At 40.9% G+C, this 24,301-nt stretch overlaps 1 protein-coding gene across 1 annotated transcript; it reads left to right on the top strand.

Annotated features, from left to right (window-relative positions):
* On the top strand, positions 1-24,050 carry LOC309392165 (cystathionine beta-synthase-like; the record flags this gene model as incomplete). Its single annotated transcript, XM_081953171.1, has 15 exons — positions 1-179; positions 1,764-1,870; positions 3,960-4,094; positions 8,563-8,642; positions 9,795-9,926; positions 11,223-11,292; positions 13,392-13,483; positions 14,035-14,166; positions 15,997-16,081; positions 17,898-18,003; positions 19,612-19,683; positions 20,589-20,723; positions 21,207-21,315; positions 22,926-23,010; positions 23,890-24,050. 15 exons carry the CDS (start codon positions 1-3, stop codon positions 24,048-24,050), a joined length of 1,680 nt encoding a protein of 559 aa, XP_081809297.1.
* Between the last annotated feature and the right edge of the window lie 251 nt (positions 24,051-24,301).

Below are 24,301 nucleotides of genomic sequence, written 5' to 3'. Positions count from 1 at the left end.
ATGATGGCTTCCGTTTATACTTCAAATAAAACAATCAGAGTTTGTCCTTTCCTCAATGGCGATGTGGAAAACCCAGAAGCCAAAACCAATACTACCTGGATTAGTCCCAATTTGCCTAGCAGATGCACTTGGAAACCAGGAAAATCCATCTCGGAATCACCGCACCGCTATGTGCCTCAGTAAGTAGCAGCGTAAAGTAATACTGCTTTACAGTTGTATCTGAAATAGGAAACAAAGAAACTTTTGGCTCACAGGCAATATGATGTGCTAAGAATTTGCTTCTGATAGAAGAGAGTTCAATCCCCTAAATTTCCCTGTCTTCTAACACTTTACTGTACATACATTTATACACTGTATGCCTTCATTTCAGTTTTTATTATGAAAGTAGAAATAAATTAAAATCACAAGAATTCTGAAATGAGAGACATAGACAGCTATGACCTGTTCCAGCTTAGCTCTAGCTTCAGCATTTTCCAGGAAATTTATGCAACTTTTTGTTATTTCCATATATTGAATGGTGTGATCAACCCTTGTTAAATTAATGACATTAGACTTTGAACCTATTTGACAACAGCTTAGAAATAATCCAAGCAAAACTTTAAATGTATGTTTAATTTAAAGAACTAATTAAGGAGTGTTGAAAGAGCATGCACAGATATTGAAAAGAAATGAATGATGAGTACAAACTTTTGATAGTGACATATGTCAGAAATACTGTAGGTTACCAATTCTGTTCCAAAACTCATCTGTCAGTAAAGGTGCAGATTAGTGAATCCCTTAATATGCTGCTCAATCTGGCTTCACCTGCCAGATGAACAGTATTGGAAATGATCTTGCATGTACAGATCCCCTGCATAAGATTCCTTAACTTGGTGGTGGAATCAAATAGAGGAGACTATGTATCCATTTCAGTGTGAAGCCAGTTGGACTTCAGCCCCTCACATGTGCTTTCAGTGTCTAAAGTGGTTCACAACTTACTAGTGTACTTAAGAAAATAATATTTTAATGGAAGGTAACGTTTATGATTCTTCTGTGTTGCTAATATTAATGACATCTGCCATATTAGCATTGATCTGAACATTGACAGGTTACAGTCTGAGCCCAGGGTTGCTATGCAATTGAAGAATGGAGAATGCCTCATCCGTAGAGTCTCATGGAAATTTTTTCCCTTTCCCAAATCTTTATAGAGCCTGCAAGCTGGAAGGAAAGATGGTAGCCATCCTTTATTAGTACAAGAGCTAATCAGAAACAAGTTGTTCTACCTCTTTTTGATTCCTTTTTGATCAGCAGATTCATGGGTTCTGGGGGGCGGGGTGTGATCTAAAAAGTCACAATAGTAGCCACAGCCGTATGATCAAACACACTCTTTTTTAAGTCTGCCAAGGACCATATAAAAAGGTTTTGATCACATGGTAGTGGCCACCTTAACTTTTTTTGCTGTCAGTAGACACACCTGCTGCTGCTGTTGTTTAAAAAAAAAAACGCCTTCAGAAATGCCCTATTTGGAAATATTAGGTGATCTTTCCAAGGAATGCCCTTCTGAAGAACTAAACCCTATTATGTTACTTTTGGATACATGGAATATAATACAAAAACAGTCTGATGGACCACTAGACAAAAGATTTTGATTTTTCTCACTATCTTTCCTCCTGTTCACTGTTAAAAATAAATCAAAGCCAGGCTGTCCTTTAGTACATCGGTTCTCATTGGAGTCAATAATGCATTTCAGGGTTATTTTGGTTTTATTCTTTTTCCTTGTGCAGGCAAAAAGAACCAAAGATTTTGTCAAATGTCTTAGAGAAAATTGGACACACTCCTCTCATCCGAGTCAACAAGATTTCAAAAGCTTATGGTCTCAAATGTGAACTTTGTGAGTATTTCTTTGCCAAAGTAATCTGAACTGGTGTTGAATTTAGGCTAGGAATGAAAAGAAAAAAAATTTCATTCCAGTATAGATTGGGCTGTGCAATGGATTTTACAGCTGACACCCATCAAAGTGGCATAATGTGAATGGAGTCCAAACAATGTGTGGGACAAAGTATGGGTAAAACTGGGACAAAATGAAATGTGAGCCAATTTAAACCAATATATTGATGGTTATTAGTAATATTTTGTATTTTCTGCCACATTAATAACAATCATTGAGTGAAGATTTTTAGAGGGATCTCACATTGGGCACTGTGATCTAACTGACACTTAATTAGAAATACTGAGTATAGAACTAAAAAGAGATGAGGAATGATGGACAGTTATTAGAAGACAATACTCTTAAATCCTGGTCCCAAAGGTGCTTTTTCAGGAGGCAACTGGACTTTCTTGTTTCTTTTTTTTTCTTTGAAGACATTTCACTTCTCATCTAAGAAGCTTCTTCAGCTCTGACAGGATAGTGGGGAATGGAAGGATTTATATTCCTTACAGGCAGCTGGTAATTTGCATCCTTTTAGAGTGTCGGTGAAGCATTTGGAGTTTATCTGTGTCCTCAGGGTCACCTGAGTAGTGGTCCTGGTTCCTGTAGTCTGCAATTTTTTTCTCTGGAAATCCATTCCTATCCCCACACCAGTGGTGGGTTTCAAAATTTTTTAGAACCTCTTCTGTAGGTGTGGCCTGCTTTGTGGGAGTGGCTTGCCGGCCATGTGACCGGGTGGGAGAGGCTTGCCGGCCATGTGACTGGGTGGGAGTGGCTTGCCAGCCATGCAACTGGGTGGGAGTGGCTTGCCAGCCATGTGACTGGGTGGGCATGGCCAACTTGTAAAATGTGGTGAAACTCACTTAACAACGCTCTTGTTTAGCAACCAAACTGTTGGCTCAGAAACTCTGGCATTTGAAGCACACAAGTCTTAAAGCTATCAAGTTACAAGACCCTTGAACCCCTAACCCTTTAGAAAAAAAACCCAGGGGTGTTCAAACTTGACAGCTTTAAGACTTGTGGACTTCAACTCCCAGAATTCCTCCTCTTGCTCTTCATCTTGATGATGTGTGGACGGGCGGGGGGGAGGGAGCTGGAACCGGTTCTAAACGGCACCGTAGATTTGTGGAACCTCTTCTATAGAAGAGGTTAGAACTGGCAGGAACCCACCCCTGTCCCACACCATTCAGAGGGTGGTCAGCAAAATTGAAGCTTTTTGGATGAGAAGTGAAACTTCTTCAAAGAAAAAGCAAGGAAGTCCAGTTGCCACCTGAAAAAGCACCTTTGGGACAACCATAACCTGGATGACTAGGAATCTCTACAGACTCTTAAATTACATGATTAGGTAATATCATCAGTGCTGGTGAGCATGGTGTTTGCTCCCTTCTACATATAATAGCTTGGAGGTGTGGTTTCCCCCCCCCCCTTGGTAGCTTGCAGATTAGGGTACTGTGAGGGTGGAGGTTCATTCTCTGAGCTTGTACATTGGGTATTGCTCTCTGCTTAATTGTTTGTTTGATGTTAATCCGTGCTTATCTAGGTTTTGGCTGCTGGAAAGGATGTTTTATAATGTCTCTTTTTCTTTGTTGGCTTTTTAAATTCTCTCTTTTGAATGGTGTGCAATTGTGATTTATTTCTATATGTGTATTGATGGCTGATTTGTCTGAATGCCAAGATTCCATGATTTCCTAGCATTTTTGGATTTAACTTAGTCTAGGATGTTCATAGTTCCCTAGTTCAAACTATGTTGGGTTTGTTCATGTGTTGTGAGATTATTACTGATGGATAAAGAAACCTACTTCCCATAAATACCAATCCAATATAAAAATTGCACAACCTGATGAACCCACCCACTTAAGCCAAGACCAATGTGCTGAATGTCTAATATACAAAATACTGGAATATAATTTCACTAGTACAAATGGTTAAAAGTGATTCATTTGTCTATCTTTAAAATCATTTCCACAATATTAGAATTGTTTTTTTTTAAATTTTTGGCAAACATAGAGATTTTGACTCCAAATTCAGATTTGTTCTTGTTCTGAAATTGCAGTGGCCAAGTGTGAATATTTCAATGCTGGAGGGAGTGTAAAAGATCGAATCACTTTAAGGATGATAGAGGATGCAGAAAAAGCTGGTATCATAAAACCAGGAGATACTCTCATTGAACCTACATCAGGAAATACAGGTATAAAATATGAGTAAGGTAGAATGGGTTGTTTTTAAAAAAAGAACTAGTTTCAGTGTCAAAAAACGGTTGTTATCCATTCCACAACTTGACATTTTTCAGATATTTAGGATTCATAATATTGTTTGGCAGTTTTAGGAGTTACAGTGCTAACATATCTAAAATGCCCAAGGCTGAGGAGCCGATTTAGATCAAATGCAACAGCTTACATATGTGCATATATACTTATTGTTCAGGTCCTTTTTAGGGAAAGTTAACGTGATGGAAAGTACAGAAAAAAGTAATACTGTTCGCTTTAAATTTTCATAAATTTCTATTCTTGAAACCATCCAAACACCAATTAATACACTTCCTTTTTTTCTTTGAACTTATAATACAATACAGTACAATAGTAGAGTTGGAAGGGACCTTGGAGGCCTTCTAGTCCAACCCCCTGCCTAGGCAGGAAACCCTATACCGTTTCAGACAGATGGCTATCCAACATCTTCTTAAAGACTTCCAGTGTTGGGGCATTCACAACTTCTGGAGGCAAGCTGTTCCACTGATTAATTGTTCTAACTGTCAGGAAATTTCTCCTCAGTTCTAAGTTGCTTCTCTCCTTGATTAGTTTCCACCCTTTGCTTCTTGTTCTACCCTCAGGTGCCTTGGAGAATAGTTTGACTCCCTCTTCTTTGTGGCAACCCCTGAGATATTGGAATACTGCTATCATGTCTCCCCTAGTCCTTCTTTTCATTAAACTAGACAAACACAGTTCCTGCAACCGTTCTTCATATGTTTTAGTCTCCAGTCCCCTAATCATCTTTGTTGCTCTTCTCTGCACTCTTTCTAGAGTCTCCACATCTTTTTTACATCGTGGCGACCAGAACTGAATGCAGTATTCCAAGTGTGGCCTTACCAAGGCATTATTTTTGAGCTTTTTGAAAATCTTACCAGCTTCAGTCAACCATGACTTTCCCTGTCTTTCTTTTATTCTTGACCTGATCATTCTTCCTTCATATATTTTATTTTGCAATTTAGAACTAATTCATTCTTTCTATGAAGTGCTGCTTCAATGCCCTTTTCTTGTACTGGCTACTTTCTCTTGTATTTGGTCCACATTTTTCATCACCCATTCTTTCTTAATCTTCAATATGTATTTCTTTCTGCTTTGCCACACATTTTTAAATAATTCCATTTCCACTGTGCACACCCTTTATGCTACTAACATACCATGTTTCCCTGAAAATACGACAGGGTCTTATTTTCTTTTTACCTACAAAATAAGGCTTGGGCTTTATTATGGGGGGGAGGGTTTATTGTTTTGGGGTTGCCGGGCGGCTGATCTCTTGCGAGCAGGCTCCCAAAGAGCCGGGCACAGACTCATGGGCGAATGGCTGTGTTGCCCTGTCGCAGCAGCACAACACAACAGCCATGAAGCGACCACGCTCACGAGCAGCCACCTGGCAAACCCCCTTTGCAGCTGGGCACAGTGCCATTCATTGACCTTGGGGTACCCCCAAGCCGCAGAAGCGCTTATTTGCCGCCGCCCGGCTCCTGCAGCTTGGCGCCTTTCAAATGCCAGTGAATGGCGCTCTGCATGGCTGGAGAAGGGGGTTACATGAGCGGCTGTTCCGCTCTCGCTCACCCACCTCCCAGCCTCACAATGCATGGCCCAGCTCTCATTATGGAGCCAGGGCACCTCCGCCGCTGCCACCATCCCAGTCTGGCTTTTTCCGCGGCTTCCAACCAGAGTCTATGGTTGTGCGCCCAGAGCGGCCACTGCTGAAAGACTCAGGTGGGTGAACGAGAGCGGAACAGCCGCTCGCACAACTCCCCTCTCCAGCCATGCAGAGTGCCATTCACTGGCATTTGGAAGGCACCAAGCTGCGGGAGCCAGGCGGCGGCGAACAGGTGCTCACGCAGCTTGGCGATACCCCTAGGTCAGTAAATGGCACTGTGCCCAGCTGCAAAGGGGGTTTGCTGGGTGGCTGCTCGTGAGCGTGGTCATTTCATGGCTGTTGTGTTGCGCTGCTGCGACAGAGCAACACAGCCATTCATCCATGAGGCTGTGCCTGGCTTTTTGGGAGCCCTCTCGCAAGAGAGCAGTCACCTGGCAACACCCCACTTCAGCTGGGCACAGTGCTGCTCACCAACCTAGCGGTATCCCGAAGGCGCCAAGCAACGCAATCACCTTTGCCTCCCCCCAGGTTCCCATGGCTTGGACCTTTGGGATATTGCTAGGTTGGTGAGAGGCGCTCTGCCTGGCCGGAGGTGGGGAGTTGTCCAGGGGGCTTATATGTGAGGGGGGGTTATATTTTTGCCCACCAGAAAAATGTGGCATGGCTGTATTATGAGGACATGTTGTATTTTCGGGGAAACACGGTACATAAAACTCATTTCTATGTAACAAAGTGAGGATAAAAACTTGCTTTTATATGCAGCCGTTTTTTGCATTTTTAAAAAATATTTCTTGCAACATGACCATAGCATTCATTATCTTCGTCCCAGGATTTCAATGTCTCCACTCATTTTTAAAAACTTTAGTAAACAATCTTCCAAGGCATTCAACTTCATTCACCTATTTCATTTTTTATATTTATTTAATTTGCAGCCATTGTCTTCATTTTCCACTTCAAAAAAATAACTACCTTGATCATTAATCCAATACATCTTCCTTTCACATCATCTAATCTAACATTTATTACAAATCCTTCAGATTCTCAGGTGACAACAAATCATTGTCTATATAAGGGACTAAGAGAAACAGGGGTGACTAGTGAAGAGAGGGCAGGGGTAGATAGGGAAAAATCCTAAAAAGTTTTCTACCTTTTCCTGTGAGCGTGGCTAGGTGGGTGTGGCATGTGACTGAGTGGGCATGGTCAATGAGACATCACTCATGGCTACACCCATGCCCACTCAGTCACATGCCCCCACCTAGCTATGCCCACAGGAAAAGGTAGGAAATTTTTTAGGATTTTTCCCTATCTACCCCTGCCCTCCCTTCACTAGTCGCCCCCGTTTCCCTGCTTCCTCCCCCCCGCCTCTTCTGCAGCGGCTGGTCCAGTCCGGAAGACAAGCTGACCGGGATTTTCAGCGCCCCACAACTAGCCGCTGCTGCTGGGAAGCAGTTGGCAGGCAAAGAAGCCTCCCAGCCTTTTTGCATACCGGCTTTCAAAGAGGCTGGCGGCTGGCCACAGGCCGCTGAAAAGTCCTCTGGTTGTAAGGCAATAGGATGCGCATGTGCGACGGCAGCCGCTTTTTCACCAACCAGAGGACTTTTCAGCAGCCTGCGGCCAGCCGCCAGCCTCTTTGAAAGCCGGTATGCAAAGAGGCAGGGCAAGTGAGCAGTGACCGGATGGGCGGGCTGAGCAACCAGTGACAGGGATTGGTTCAGGGGCGTGGCCAGCCAGCCATCACTATCAATTCACCGAACTGGGAAAAATTTCTGCCACCGGTTCGGGCAAACTGGTGCGAACTGGCTGAATACCACCTCTGGTATAGCGTTTCCTTCTTCAGCAGGAAACGCTACATGGGGCTTCCCTTGGGACGCGCCCGAAGACTGCAGCTAGTCCAGAACGCAGCCGCGCGGGCTGTCATGGGGAGTACTAGGTACTCCCACGTAACACCACTCCTGCGCGAGCTGCACTGGCTGCCTGTGGTTTTTCGGGTGCGTTTCAAGGTTTTGATCACCATCATTAAAGCGCTCCATGGCACAAGACCTAGCTACCTGCGGGATCGCATCTCTCCACACACATCCCTGCGGCCAATTCGCTCTCACAGGGAGGGACTTCTCCTGGTGCCGTCCACTAGGCAATGTCAACGGGCGGCGCCAAGGAGTAGGGCCTTCTCTGTGATGGGCCCAACCCTCTGGAATGACCTCCCCCCCGACATTAGAACCACCACCGACTTCCGCTCCTTCCGACAAAAATTAAAGACACACCTGTTCCGATTGGCTGGCCTGGCATAATCATAACTGCTCCCTCCTGGCAAACATATTTGTCAACTGGTTTTTTAGGGAATTGTTTTTTAAATTTAATTTTATGGGATATTTGTTGGGGTTTTAAATTATTTACTAGCTGTACAGTTCTTTAAACCTTTTATCCTCCTTCGTATCTATTTATCTATTTAATAATTTTAATTGTCTAATTTTATAACTATTTAAATGATGTATTTCTGATATGGACTGTACACCGCCCCAAGTCCCTTTCGGGAGAGGGGCCGGTCTATAAGCGCTTAGTAAATAAAAAAATAAATAAATAAGCAGTGGGTTGGACTAGAAGACCTCCAAGGGCCTTCCAAATCTGTTATTCTGGTATTCCATTGTCTTCAAACTGAATATGCAGGAACATTCATTCTCCCCCATTTTTTTAAAAGTGAAAATCTGAGAGCTGCTCCAATTAGAAAATGGTGGAGAGAGAATACCTGGAGGTTTAATTAACTTGTAGGTATACTTTCTACTTGCCTTATTTCTTCTTCTTTTCCCCATCAGGGATTGGACTGGCTCTTGTAGCTGCAATGAAGGGTTATCGCTGTGTCATTGTCATGCCAGAGAAAATGAGTATGGAAAAGGTGAGAGTCATCTAAGTGGCTCAGCAGAAACATAATCATAGTCCAGTCATTTTTCTTTTCTTCACTTTCCTCCCATTAGCACAAAGCCTGTCTCCTGGGCAACTGAATTCATGAAGTGGGGATAATCTGTTAACCTCCCAGAATGCAGAATTTTCATCATTCTTCTTGTGGGAAGCTACAGCAATTACATCAGAGCAATTTATTTTCTTTATTTCCATGGGGGGTGAGGAGAGGTGAAGGGAGTTGAGTGCTCCGGGATGGTATTGTAGCTCAGACAAGTCAGATCATACCTGGTTAATGAACTCTGCCCTGGAAATGAGCATTGATTGGCTTATGGAGTTGCCTGCATGTTTTCAGAATTCCAAAGGCAGCAGAAGTAAAGGTTGACTTCAGATTGCTTTGTCAGAGTTTGGGGAATGGAAATAACGTGCTTTGGAAATACCTATTAGTAGAGGATCATTTGAATAGCTGATAAGAATCCACAAATGAATGACTAGGGGTAAGTAATAGTTTGCTAGGAATTATGGAGTTTGTCTTAAACATGTAAAAGGTACCTGATTAGAAATAGCGACAATAAACTATAAGGTCTTAATGTTAGTAATGTGCTTAGTTTTGCCCCAACTTTTGTGAAAGAAGAATTGTCAACTTGTTATGCATGTGCATGGCATATACAGAATATCAGACAACCTTTTGGGTTCAGCAAAAGGTGCATATAAGTGTGGTTGTTTAAAAAGTTCAATCATGGAAGCAAAACTATGTAGATATTCCTTTGTGTGGACAGATCTGCAACTGTTTTCCTGTTCACTCTTCCCTGGGAAATACTACACCAATCTAGTGAGTCTTAGCTCAGATTAAATAGGCAATAAACCAGCATAAATGTTAATTTTCTGGTTTTTAATGGCCACAGCTAAGCAGTCGTATTATTAAGTGATACTGTGTGTTCCACTTGTTTTTAATTTACTTTAAAAAAAAATTCTGAGCCACCGGGAGTCAGTTGGCTTTGGATAGTATTAAAATTGAATAAATAAATATTTTGTGAGCTGGACTACTTCATTTATTTATATAAAGCATTTATATATTTATCTCAGTTTATATTAACGAATACAGTGCAAATAATTAATTTAATGTATGGTTTCTACATCATCCTTCTAGGTAGATGTTCTGAGAGCACTTGGGGTTGAAATAATAAGAACTCCCTGCACCAAGTTTGATGATCCAGAGTCCAATGTTCGTGTTGCTTGGAAACTGAAAAATGAAATTCCAAATTCACATATTTTGGATCAGGTATAGATTCCTACTTCTGATTTAGAATGGATCAATATATTCTGAATTATTTTCCATCCAGTTGCTTTACTCAACCTGGGATGCAAAACCATCTGTATAGTATTAATTTGAAAAAAAGCTAACCTTCTTCAGAAGTCTTATGAAAGGAGGGAAGAAGGGGCATAAGAGATTTTGAGTGTAAAATTAGGGCAGAGCTGCAAACTTTTCTGATCTTCAGCACCAAACAGACCTGCAGTGGCCCCAACCCTAAGTACACAATCATTGATTTCTAATTACCTTTTTCATCTGGAAGGAAGGAGGTAGGGAGGAAAATGATAGTTTTCCAGTCTCCTCTGCAGCATCTGAGTGGTTTAAAGCAGGGGTTTCCTCAGCATGGCTGGCTGAGGAATTTTGGGCATTGAAGTCCACAAATCTGAAAGTTACTAAGCTTGGAGAACCCTGCTTTAAAAAAAATGGCCAAATTACTTATTCTGTGCCATGTGCTGCCAACACAGAAAGGTGTATATATTAATTGGAGGGAGGGAGGAGGGATCTTTCATGCTGGTTAACAAACCATTCAGATATTTTCCATCAGATTACTAAGAAGCAAGGGGTGGTGTGTCATCATATTTACCCCAAAGTTCATTAAATTTACTAAATGGATATACAGATTAAACAAATATCTATATTATATCTGTTTAACACAAAATAAAGAGAGTTCTTAAAACTCTTCTTAAAAGAACAAGAAGATGAAACAATTGTTTAAATGAAACTTTTTTATGATAATGAGTTTGGAAAGAAAGCTGCAATTTTATACACTGGTAGGTGACCATTTCAGAAAAAGAGGACCCAGGTGGCATGCTGGTTTCTTGGCTGAGTTGATAGGGTGGGCAATGCTGCTTTTTGGTCTGCAGCCAGAGCTATTTTTATTTTATTGCACTTATGTAGCAGCAGGAAATAAATATTAAAATATACCCTCATTACTCTAGTTAATACCTGCTGAGTCTCAGCTGACCTATTTTCTACATTATTTTCAAAGGCAACATTGCACGTAACACATTTTTCTCTCTCACTATATTTCACTGGAAACCATTCAATATATCTTCAGTAGCAAGTAAACAATACTTTATGAATACATCTTTATTTATTTTTAAAGAAAGAATACTTGTATAATAACAATACTTTTCTATTGTGATACTTTTGGAGGTATATGGCTTAATACACACATACACATTATCATCTAGAAACCTACAATTGATTCCACCAATTTGAGCATCAGATGTTTTTCTTTTGTCTCTTGTTTCTTTCTCACAATAGTATCGAAACCCAAGTAATCCACTGGCACACTATGATACCACAGCTGAAGAACTCTTGGAGCAGTGTGATGGTATGATTAATAATCCTTTGATCAATATAATGTGCACATTTCCTTTAAATAAAAGGAAAAACATATTCTACTCAATTTATTAGAAATCTTGATTGTGAGTTGCCATTTCTCACTCCTGATTTCCCCCCCCCCTGCCATATCAGGATTTCTTCATATCAGGCAACCATTAGTACAAGTTACAATTTATGATTATTACAATAAAATGTATTAGAGATGTAAATGTAGTTCCACTTGTGTCTCTGCCCTTGCAAATCCATTACGCTCTTACTCTGCTTGTTTATTTGAAGCCCACATTATTTCAAGTAATAATTAAATAATTATTTTTGGAGTAAACAAATAGTAAAATATTAATCCTCCTCTATTACCTGGTAATAGGCAATGTAAACATACATTATTGAAAAGAAGCTGTTCCCAAAATATATTAAGAATTCACTGTGTGAAATAGCAGAATGTCCTGATTGCTGTAGAAGATTTGGCTGAAAGGTGACAAAATTTAAAGCTTCCTTCAAATTAAGATGGATCTCGGCGTGATTACACAGACATTCCCATTTACTGTGGTACCTTGGTACTCATCGTTCATTGGGTCTGGGAGATGTGATGAGTACCAAAAACGATGAGTACCAGCACGTTTTTTTCATAAGGAATATGTAGTGACTCACAAGGCAGTCAACATCAACAAGTTCTAGTCTGTGCATTGAGTATCAAATAAATGATGAATAGCGGGACAATTTTATGCATCAAAATGCATTGAGTATCATATTCGATGAATTTTAAAGCAGTTGGATACCAAAGTACCACTGTATAATTATCTTTGGCAATAATATGAAAGTGACCTCCCATTGTATTCTTCTGTGATGTTACTGTAGTTTGTTGTTCTTGTTTGTTTCCCAGTCTGGCTTTTAGTCCAGGATTCTGCTGATCTTAGTATTAACCAGATTTATTTATTTTTTTCAAATTTATATAATTGCCCATCTCACAAAATAAACTACTCTGGGTGGCAGAGATATTGTCATACTTTTCAAGATCAGCAAAAGTGAGTCAAGTGCTGCCGCCTGCTGGATATAAAAGATAAATGCAGGTCATTAAAAATAGATGTAAGTAAAAATTGGAGTAAATCACATATAGCTAATAGTGGTTAAATGATTGAATTTTTATATTAGTGTGAACAGTGACGTGCGGTGAGCTTTACGGCTGGTGAGGCTGGTGACATCATCAGCATGAGCCGCAGTCCCCTTCATGTTGACTCAGGAAGGAGGGGAATGGGACCACGTCAGCCTGCCTCCTGCGCACGTCCCATTCCCCGCCTTCCTAAGTCAACATGAAGGGGACCGCGGAGCGCGCTGACTTAGGAAGGCGGGGAATGGGACGTGCGCAGGAGGGAGGCTGGAGGGATCGCGGAGGAGGGATCACGCAGCGTGGGCTGCGGTCCCCTTCATGTTGACTCAGGAAGGAGGGGAATGGGACCACGTCAGCCTGCCTCCTGCGCACGTCCCATTCCCCGCCTTCCTAAGTCAACATGAAGGGGACCGCGGAGCGCGCGGACTTAGGAAGGCGGGGAATGGGACGTGCGCAGGAGGGAGGCTGGAGGGATCGCGGAGGAGGGATTGCGCAGCGTGAGCCGCGGGACAGCGGCTCACACTTCGTGATCCCCTTCATATTGACTCAGGAGTCAGGAAGGAGGGGAATTCCCCTCCTTCCTGACTCCTGAGTCAACATGAAGGGGACCGCGGAGCATGCTCCGCGGGACCGCGGCTCACGCTGCGCGATCCCCTTCATGTTGACTTAGGAAGGCGGGGAATGGGATGTGCGCAGGAGGGAGGCTGAGGCTAGAGGAGCCTCCTGCACACATGGTCCCATTCCCCTCCTTCCTGACTCCTGAGTCAACATGAAGCGGACCACGGAGCGCTCCCATTCCCAACCATGTGTGCAGGAGGCTCCTCAGCGCCTTTTCCCTTTTCCCTTTTTTTTTTTTAATTTTCATGATGAGAGCGGTGCGGCTCTGCCTCCCCTGCCTCCCCTGACCGCACGTCCCTGAGTGTGAACTCTTGCAATATAGTTACATGCTTTTTGTTTGATTGTTTTATTTTTCTTAAATACAGGAAAAATTGATATGTTTGTGGCTGGAGCTGGCACAGGTGGTACCATCACAGGGATTGCCAGAAAGTTGAAGGAGAAATGCCCTGCATGCAAAGTACGTGGGTCTGGCTTAGCTATTTCGACCTGGATCAGCTATTTGGTTCTTTGAGACTCAGTCCCCAACCTGGCCTTGGGAGCTGCTGCTATTTTTGAAGTTCTGGTGGTGCATTTTCTGGGATATTGCTGGGAATGATAATACTGCTAAGTTTCCCAATGGTTGTCATGTGCCAGGTGGGCCATCACTAATATAGGTGGGCTATGTCAAAGTGAGACCTTCTGACAAACAAGTCATTGGGGAAGCCAGAGTCACTTAACAACTGTGTTATAAATGTAACTGCGTTGAGTCAGTTAACTATGGCAAGAAAGGTTGTAAAATGGGGCAAACTCACTGAACAACTACCTTGCTTAGCAGCAGAAATTTTTCAGCTCAATTGTGATCATAAGTTGAGGACTATCTGTATTAGGCTTCATAAGACTCCAGTGATTTGACTCCAATGAAAGCTATCCTTGTAAAAACTCCCTTAACTTCCTACCACTTCTACATTATTATAAAAAATAATTGATTGAAGAAATGAATGGCATTAAACAGTTTATCTTCCTTCACAGATTGTTGGAGTAGATCCCGAAGGCTCCATTGTTGCTTTGCCCAGCTCATTAAATACAGTCTCAGCCAAGGATACAACAATGGAAGTGGAAGGGATTGGTCACGATTTTATCCCAACCGTCCTTGATAGATCCGTAAGTCTCAGTGTGACAAATGCCACCAGTCATAGGAATGAAGTATGTGATGCTAAGAATAAGCAGCTTCAGGATCCACACAAGATTCATTTTAAATCATTGACTGATGTTGATATATTTATACATCTGCACAGGAACAATCTACAGATCTATATTAAATATATATATTTACTGTATATTCTCAAACATATACACACTCACTCCCTTATTTAGCGGTCAGGTTCTGTTCCAACGACCAAGTCATTAAACGAAATGGTTGCTAAGTGAACAGGTGACTAACATGCTGTGAAGATCGCTTCATGCTTCCTCTCATTTGTTCTCTCATACAGCTACAGCTAGTATTACTTTCACTCCAGCATATGTTGTCAGGCACATGGAATTTGATCATAAATGCACATATTGATTTGAAAATATTTTTTAAAAAAAACATTTATTACTGCAATATTTGCAAATGGACACTAATTGAAATAGTCGCTAAATGGGGGTAGGTGTATTCATGCATTGATTGTTTTGGAAGCTGCTAATTCAAAGAAAATATATATGTATTTGGAAATGATGATGAATATGATGATAATGATGATGACAATGATACAAAATACATGTGTATATTAAGAAAAAAATTATATAAAAGGAATTCCATATAGTTGTTCAGAGGAATAATTTGAAAAATTATCAATATGTGGAAATGAAGTTAAATAAGTGTAAGATTAACCTTCTTTTTGCATATGTTTGATTTCTGCCTATGGGATGCATTCATATTGTCATCCCAAGAGTTTCCCAGCAGCAACTATATAGGGAGAATCAAGGAATTATGGTCCAAATCCTAGGCCAGGCAAAAACCTCATATCAATTATAACCAGGGGTGGGTTCCTGCCAGTTCTAAACTCTTCTATAGAAGAGGTTCCACAAATCTACAGTGCCATTTAGAACCGGTTCCAGCTCCCTCCCCCCGCTCATCCGGACATCATCAAGATGAAGAGCGAGAGGAGGAATTCTGGGAGTTGAAGTCCACAAGTCTTAAAGCTGTCAAGTTTGAACACCCCTGGGTTTTTTTTCTAAAGGGTTAGGTGTGCAAGGGTCTTGTACCTTGACAGCTTGGCATGCTTCAAGTGCCAGAGTTCCTGAGCCAACATGACTGGAGGAGAAATTCTGGGAGTTGAAGTCCACAAGTCTTAAAGCTGTCAAGTTTGAACACCCCTGGGGTTTTTTTTCTAAAGGGTTAGGTGTGCAAGGGTCTTGTACCTTGACAGCTTTAAGACTGGCATGCTTCAAGTGCCAGAGTTCCTGAGCCAACATGACTGGAGGAGGAATTCTGGGAGTTGAGGTCCACAAGTCTTAAAGCTGTCAAGTTTGAACACCCCTGGGGTTTTTCTCTAAAGGGTTAGGGGTGCAAGGATCTTGTACCCTGACAGCTTTAAGACTGGCATGCTTCAAGTGCCAGAGTTCCTGAGCCAACATTTTGGTTGCTAAGCAAGAACGTTGTTAAGTGAGTTTCACCACATTTTACAAGTTGGCCACGCCCACCCAGCCACATGGCTGGCAAGCCACTCCCACCCAGTCACATGGCTGGCAAGCCACTCCCACCCGGTCACATGGCCAGCAAGCCACTCCCACAAAGCAGGCCACACCTACAGAAGAGGTTCTAAAAATTTTGAAACCCACCACTGGCTGTAACCAAAGAAATGCTCACCTTCTGAAACATCTTGTCATTTGTCTTTTACTATGCAACCCTTTATGATGCATTTGTTGCTAAAGTGGGTGAAAAAGATTTGCCCATTAGTATTGAAAAATGCTGAAATCCATTTTTTTTTCCTTTTTTATTCTTGGTAGGTAATAGATCAATGGTGCAAAACCAATGATAAAGAATCCTTCCTTATGGCTCGTAGATTAATTAAAGAGGAGGGCTTGCTTTGTGGTAAGTATTGCACAGTGATAAACATCAGAAAAAATTACTTAGCTCCTAAGCATAAAAATAAACCAAAATGTAAAAATATAAGGACCGTGCAGTTCTCATATTGATGGAACAATTATGTAGGCATTAATTGTTTATTTGCAGTGGCAGGGGAGAGTGGGACACAATGTATAGCAGACACTCTTGGAGGTGTCCAGGCCCAGAACCATGTAGGATTTTATAGGTGACAACCCAAACTTTGGATCTCATCTGCCAGGCAATGCAGCTCCCATAATAGTAGTGATGTGTTTGAGTAAAATGAATGTGTCCATAACTTTGCAACTGCTGCACATTGTAGCAGTGGAAATTTCTGAATGATTACTGTCATGTTGAAAGATTTGGAAAAATTCTGCCATGAGACGATAAAGGCATGAGTGACATGACAAAGCCTCTTCTTTAGAAATGGATGCCACTGGCATACAAGACGTAATTGTGCTAAGTTCCTCTTAAAACCTCAGACTCTTACTTCACATTATAAAGGTAAAGATTCCCCCTTGCACATATGTGCTAGTCGTTCCCGACTCTAGGGGGCGGTGCTCATCTCCATTTCAAAACCGAAGAGCCAGCATTGTCCCAAGAGGTCTCCGTGGTCATGTGGCTGGCATGACTAAACATTGAAGGTGCACGGAATGCTGTTACCTTCCCACCAAAGGTGGTTCCTATTTTTCTACTTGCATTTTTACGTGCTTTCGAACTGCTAGGTTGGCAGAAGCTGGGACAAGTAACAGGAGCTTACTCAATTATGCGGCGCTAGGAATTTGAACTGCCAACCTTACTGATGGACAAACTCAGAGTCTTAGCTACTGAGCCACCGCGTCCCTACTTCAAATTTTAGAGTAGGCTTATATATTGAATGTTTTGCATCTCTATCTGTGTGTATCTTGTCCTCTATCTGTGTACCATAGAGAAAAATAATTTAGACATTACATTAAAAAGGAGTGAATACTGACAAGGCTAACTATTTAACTTAACTGAGCAGTGGTTAGAATACAGTATCGCAGGCTAACTCTGCTCATTGCCAGCAGTTCAATCCCAAACAGTTCAAGGTTGACTCAAGGTTGACTCAGTCTTCCATCCTTCCAAAGTTGGTAAAATGAAACCCAGATTGTTGGGGGCAATAAAGTGTAAACTGCTTAGAGAGGGTTGTAAAGCACTATGAAGCAACATGTACAGTAATTCTAAGTGCTATTGCTATTAACCTATAGTAATGCCCATCGTTTTTACAAACTTTTAATCAAAGTATCTACTAGATATGAAAACTGTTTATGATTTTCCTATTCAGGGAAGTTTTTAAAATTGAATCACATCTAAACAATCTAAAACTGAGTCCCACAACATTAGGATATGAACAATTCTGCTTATTCCTATGGCTAGGAAGGAGATTCATCATCCACAAATCTCCACTGCTGGATTCTTAGATCAATACAAGAATATCATGTCAGAATAGAGAAAGTCATTATGCAATGCAGTACCACTCAACATGCCCTTTTGCTGTAAAAACGTGGTTAAACAGGCAAGGCTGCATTTATGGAATTCAGTTGACTGATGTAAAATCCAGATTGCTTTGACAAAGTTTTAAAGGCTTCAAAAGAAGTATGTTTGATACGTTGCAATACTGCAAGCATCAGAATGAGTAAACATCAAGATTAATATTTTTGGGAAAACCTTTACAAGGCTCAAGTTCATATTCCCTTATTCTCTTTATGTTCAGTATTTTGCTATTATTTTTCCTTGTTTTCTTTTCCTTGTTGAGTAATGTATCATCTGGCTTCTATAATAGGAGGCAGTGCAGGCAGTGCGATGTCTGCAGCTGTGAAAGCTGCCAAGCAACTAAAAGAAGGTCAACGCTGCGTTGTCCTCTTACCTGACTCTGTGAGGAACTATATGTAAGAGAATGGCTTTTTGTTTTTTTATGACGCATTCATTTGAATCCCTTTCGGGGATCCAGTTGATTAAAATGCCTGCCAAAAGAGTGCCTAAAAATTGCTGGATTCTACCCTCTTCCTGAAACACTTTCACACTTTTGAGAAAAGGATTGGGATCCTTTCCTTCCTTTCTTCAAATTGTCCCATGACTCTTTATACATGGGGAAAGGGATTATTGCCCCTTTCTCTTTGCACGAAGAGGCATGAAGGGATCTAATTGCGCTAGCAGGATATGGATTTTGTGGGAGAGGAAGAGGCCTTGCTTGGCCTTAAGGAGAGGACTTGCAAGTTTGTTTTCTACCAGCATGCCAGAGGTGGGTTGCTGTTGGTTCGGCCTGGATCGGCTGAACCAGTAGTAGCAGTGGCGGGAGGCTCCGCCCACCTGCTGGGACACTCCTGTGCATGCGCAGAAGCTTCGCAAGCGTGGGAGTGCACCCGAACCAGTAGTAAAAAAATTGGCAACCCACTTCTGCAGCATGCCTTTTAATTTTAAGTATAGTTTAGAGAAAGGTGCAATATTAGCAGATGTTTCTGATTTTTAAATATGAAAAAAGCCGCTGATACCAGGTTTCTATGTCATCAATAGATTATGGAAAGATTGGATTCGCTGGTAGAGCTCTAGGATTTGCAGTAATGTTTTCTAATTCCTAATACTATTACTAATAGCAAATGTACCCAACATTTTGCATTAAAACATCTGCTTTATGGTATTTCAGAAGTTGGTTTGTAACTGTACCAATGATGTCTTAGTAAAGGAGGTATTTGACTTCATTCTACCTCTTTCCTTTGTAGCTGAATTATATTAAACAAAGCCAACCCAAAACACTGTGTTGTTGGCTAAAGCCACCCAGAGTTAGTTGGAGGAAGGATGGCTATATAAGTATTTTAAATAAATAAATAAAGCAGAAAAACAACAGTGTTTGTTCAAGTCAAATGCATTACATCCAGAAGTGCCCTCTTGTTAGAAGTAAAAATAAAATAACTCATAAAATAGGTAACTCTCTCCTGCCTTTTCATCACATCCCCAATTAGCTGACTGTTGCATTGTATTTTATTATTTTATTTTTTATTTTAATTTTATTTATTGGCTGACCATCTTACCACAGGGTAACCCTGGGCAGCTTGCAATATCAAAGTTAAAATTGCCTAACAGTAAGGCCAGCTATTATTTTAAGTTTTCAACTTTATCACCAACTACTTAATAAATCCATTCCACAGTTGCCTCCAAAAATGCCTTTTATCTTGTTCCCTCCCCCACCCCAACTATAGCTAATTTACTGATTGGAACCCAACTTTAAAGATTATTGTAGTTTAAAGATTTAAAATGTAGTTATATAGATTGGTTCAGTAATAGATGCAGCAGTATCAGCAAGGAAGCCTCAAAACAGCCAAGGTGACAAATGTGGTGTTAAATGCAAGCAGATGCCCCTTTGTAGCAGCGTTGACATCACACTTGTGTACAAAAGGAGCAAGGCTTAGATTGTGATGCCAGGTTCCTGTTTTGATCCCCTCAATTAGGGCACCTCAAGGTTTAACACAACGCCTTCATTCTTTTTTCATTGTTTCCAGGTCTAAGTTTTTGAATGACAAATGGATGGCCCAGAATGGATTTCTAGAAGATGTTCAGGAACATTATCCTTGGTAAATTCAAAGTACTTGACTGTTTTGATACTTCACCTGTTTTCCCACCACTATAACCCAATATAGGCCTATATTAAATGGCTTTTATTTGCTGCACAGTGAAAATCCAATTGACCTTCCTAGTCCTTCAATATTCGTTCTGTGCCAAAGAGGAGATGGCATCTACCAACAGAAAGACTCCATAATCCTTAGAGAAAAATTAAACTGAAAAGGAAGAAATTAAATACAGAGTTTTCAAATGAAGTGTTATATATTTTTTAAAATCCCCTTCTGTATTGAAACCAGTTACACAGAGAATATATATATATATATGTTACAACCCCTGGTATGCCCAAATATGGGAGGGAGCTTACTCCTCCCTCTTTCTGTCCTTTGGCTCATCACAGAAAACCATGCAGGCAGAAACCCATATTTTTATTTTTAATGTTGCCTTTTTATATTTGTGTTGTATTTGTGTTGATAAATAAATAAAGGGAGACTAGTATGGATCCATTTCAAGCTGTTTAGCTCTCATCAGCTAGCCATACCCTTACTGGGATTTGAACCTGGGATGTGTTACATATTAGGCAGACTTGCTAGCCACTACACCACCGGTTCTCCTCCTTTATCAGCTAAGCCAGGGAAATAAGTATGTGTTTGTGTTTTCTGTGATGAGCCGAAGGACAGAAAGAGGGAGGAGTAAGCTCCCTCCCATATTTGGGCATACCAGGGGTTGTAACACAAACACATACTTATGCTAAGGACAAATCTTTTATCTCGTGTCTAAATTAATTAAATAAATCCCTTATATCTATCTCAGTCTTCTTTCGTTTAAGCTCTATACATAGAACAATAATTAAGGAAGATCAGAACAGATTCTGACTGCAGAGAAGTAACAATATATACTACTCTTTTTTCTCTGACAGGTGGTGGAATATTAAAGTCCAGAAGCTGAATCTTTCTGCTCCTCTGATTCTTCTCTCAGATGTGAACTGTCAAAAAGCAGTTGAAATCCTGCAAGAAAAGTCTTGCAATCAAGCACCAGTTGTTGCAGAATCGGGGTAACTTTCTTTTTAGTGTGAGCATGCGCAACTGAAGTTGGGAGGGTTGAGAGTTCATTTTTCCAAGAGTCCATTTTAAAAGCTCTTTTAGAACTTTATGGAGCAAAATAACCATTACATCCTGAAGAAGTTCATTGTAATTATTTAATAACTTCTGGGGAAGCAAAAGTTTTAAAAAAAAAGTACTACCAAATGCCAATAGCACAATGTTTTTTTGGGGGGGGGGCTACCAACTGGGGGCTAGGAGTTATCTACTTCTGCCTTGTTTCAGCAGTCTCTTCTTTTCAAGATAGTATTTCATAAACGTTTATGCCTAAAGCAGTAAAATGTTGTCCATTATTCCCTTAAGAGGATCCTTAAATAGATACTAAGAATGCTAGATTCAATATGGATTCAGTCCCTGCACATGGAGAATTTGGTAGGATTCTACTTAGTCTTCTTCCATGTCTGAATGTAAAAAAAAAAATGTTTGTTTTCTTGAAGTGTCATCATGGGAATTGTAACTATTACCAACATCCTCTCCTTGATCCTGGCAGGAGATGCACAGTTCTCAGATCCAGTCATAAAAGTCACTTATCAACAATTTTCAAAGGTATTTATCTTTACCTTGTTGAAAAATTCATAACGCATCAGTGATTGCATCATCCATAAAAGTGCCTAATGAACAGGAGAAGGAAGAGGCATGGATTATGGATACAATTTGAGAGCCAAAGAGGTTACGTGAGGGCTTTAAGGGCTTTACCTCATAAGTAATGTGAAAGGGCTTTACCTCATAAGTAATGTGATATATCACTAAGACCTTGTCACCTTCATTTTGTGTTTATGGTGCCTTGCTTACCAAATCCATTAACCGTGTGCTAATTTGTATGCTAGTCAGATTGGTGATTGATCAATGTCTGATGTATATCATGGCTAGTATATCCCAATAGTCCACTAACTAAAGAAAGGGGCATGAGCTCTTCCTTCTCACATGCTCAAGCCACACTTCTGTATACTGTAGCAGGTCACCTGAGCTTACCATTTTTAAAATAGGTGATGATTCAGGTTTTTGTACTTGTAGTTGTTAAATCTTGCCAGTTTACCGAAAAAAATGGTTTTGGTGTTCAAGTATTATTAAGAGTGAACCAAAGATTACAAAATATTGCTGTAAATTTCAAGTGAGACAAGGTCAAGGGGAAAGGATGTCCCACCTATTGCATAAAGGCACTTTTCACATATCAGTAGGAAGACAAGGATACAGCTCTTTTCTTGAGATTTCTCAAAATCACATATTCTCTGGATGCCAAAAAACAAAACAAAAAAACCCTTTCACGCCTGTTATTCCTTGACTTGATGGATATTTAAGTTGGTTCATATGGACATGAAAGAATTATGAATATAGAGTACAGTACACACAGTTTTAAAAATGCTTTTAGTAACAATACAAAAAGAGCAAGCAGAAAAATACATAAAGTTATGAGGAAAGAAATAAAACTCTAAGGTATAAGCCTAGTTGAGTAAGCATGTGTAAATATAGTTGAAGTACCTGAGTTTAGGGACACAGAACACACTTATGAGTATGTAGGGTGTAAATTAGATTTTAAGACAGGATCTTTCCTTGGTTTTGAAAATTTCATCACCAAAGCTTCATATAAATAGGGTTCTCTGTGCCATAATCTTATTTGCACCATTTCCCCCCCTTTTCTCAGGAAACTAGGGAAGTGCTAGGTGTTGCTGCAGCACAGTAGTGGGTTCCAGATTCCGTTCCAACCGGTAAGGTTGGAACGGCCCCAGGGTCACCCACATGGACATGCGCGACGTGCGTGCATATGTGCACACAGTGCGCATGCATCATACTTGCCTGCGATGCTTCCGCAAGCCTCCTCAACGCTCCAGCTGCTTGGTGGAGCGTCGCACAGGTGCAGTACGCGCCATGTAGGTGCACAGAAGCGGCAAAGGCTTAAAGGACAGGTAAGGAGCTCGGGAGGGTGAGTGGGCCCTCCAGAGCACCATACCGGAACGGTACCTGGTGCTCCGGACAGGCTCCGGTACGCCCGTACCAGGGCGTACTGCCTGCAACTCACCACTGCTGCAGCAGCAAAATGATTCCCTATGTGAGATTTAGTTTATAACAGGACAATATGAGGGACGAATTTTGAATGGTGAACTTGATCTTGGGCTCCTAGTAACCATTTGATTCACTTGATTATTTGGGATGCACAGATTAATCTGGATGACAACCTGGGAAAGCTTTCACGTGTCCTGGAAACTGAACAATTTGCTGTTATAGTGCATGAAGTGGAGCAATGTAAGTACCAAGGGAGGGAGTTTAAATGGCATTGCGGATTTTCAGTCAGTATTCTGGGTTCATTCTCACACCACCCTCACTTCAGCATGAACATGCTCCAGTAACCATTTTTACATGATGTGCCTTTATGATGTTGACCTTGTCTCATTCCCAGGCCATATCTGAGGCACTTTAAGATTGTCTTTAGCTCTTTCATGCTTGAGCTATTGTTTTCTTTCTTCTCTTGACACAACTTGGGCTATGGATATCATCTAGCATGTTTCATTGCTGATGTGGCAAACAATATAGTCAAATGTAGGATCTACTTGGTATTGAATGGCCATTTTATGCTACTGCAAGCATGCAGTCTTCAGACATGCACCCAGATTCTAGACTACAATCTTCATTGTTACTTTGGTTTGGATTGCAAGAAAGAAACCAGACTCCTGGCTTTCCTTAGTGCCTCTGCCTTACTGACCTGTGCTTTCTGAAGTCATAGTCTGGTCTTATGTGGACACAGATGGGGGGGGGATCATCTGGATTTTCACAGTCCAGATATCTATCCTTGTGATAATCATTGTAATGGTCACCTTAAGAGCAACGTCTGTCCCTAATGGTCAGTGATCTGGAGATGAAGGAAGAAATTAAGCTTTCCATTCCAAACCTTTTGTGTCCCTTGGAACACAAAAATATATAATATATTATATATAATATAATAAGGCTTCCTGCCCCCCAAATTTTTTTTGGGCAGGAATGAGGGTGAGGTCTGAGGGACTACATGGAATCAATGAGACATGTTCATCTGTATGTTTTAAGTCAGAAGTTAGTATTAAGTAAGGGTATATCATTGGATGCTTTATTTCATTCTTATTTGGAAATACATTCCTCTTTCTGTTCCAGACAATGCAAAGGGGTCCTCCTTGATGAAACAGATGGTATTTGGTGTGGCCACAGCTGTTGATCTGCTCAACTTTATCACACCAAAGAACAAACCTCAAGATCTAAATGCATCACTCACATCTGTTTATGAAAGGACTTTTCCAGAATTGGGAAAAAAATAACTACGATGTTTAACCTAACAGTTTACAATATGGCAGGGGTGTCTGCATGGGTGGTCAAAAAAGTTAAGATGGTAGCTGTGATGTGGTGATACACAGATACCCCAAGAGGAGTTTCAATCACCCCATCAGGGCTGCCATCTTGATTTCTTTACTGTTTCCTGCTGACACCCTTGCAATACATGACATTTTATATATATGCCTCGTACTTCTTGGTCTACTTGATGTCCCTCTGAATAACAATTTTGCCAATA

This window comes from Natrix helvetica (assembly GCF_964273705.1).
Source record: "Natrix helvetica genome assembly, chromosome: 4".
Taxonomy (NCBI): Eukaryota; Metazoa; Chordata; class Lepidosauria; order Squamata; family Natricidae; genus Natrix; species Natrix helvetica.
Note: the sequence above shows the minus strand (reverse complement) of the source record. Positions and strands in the feature narration are given on the sequence as shown.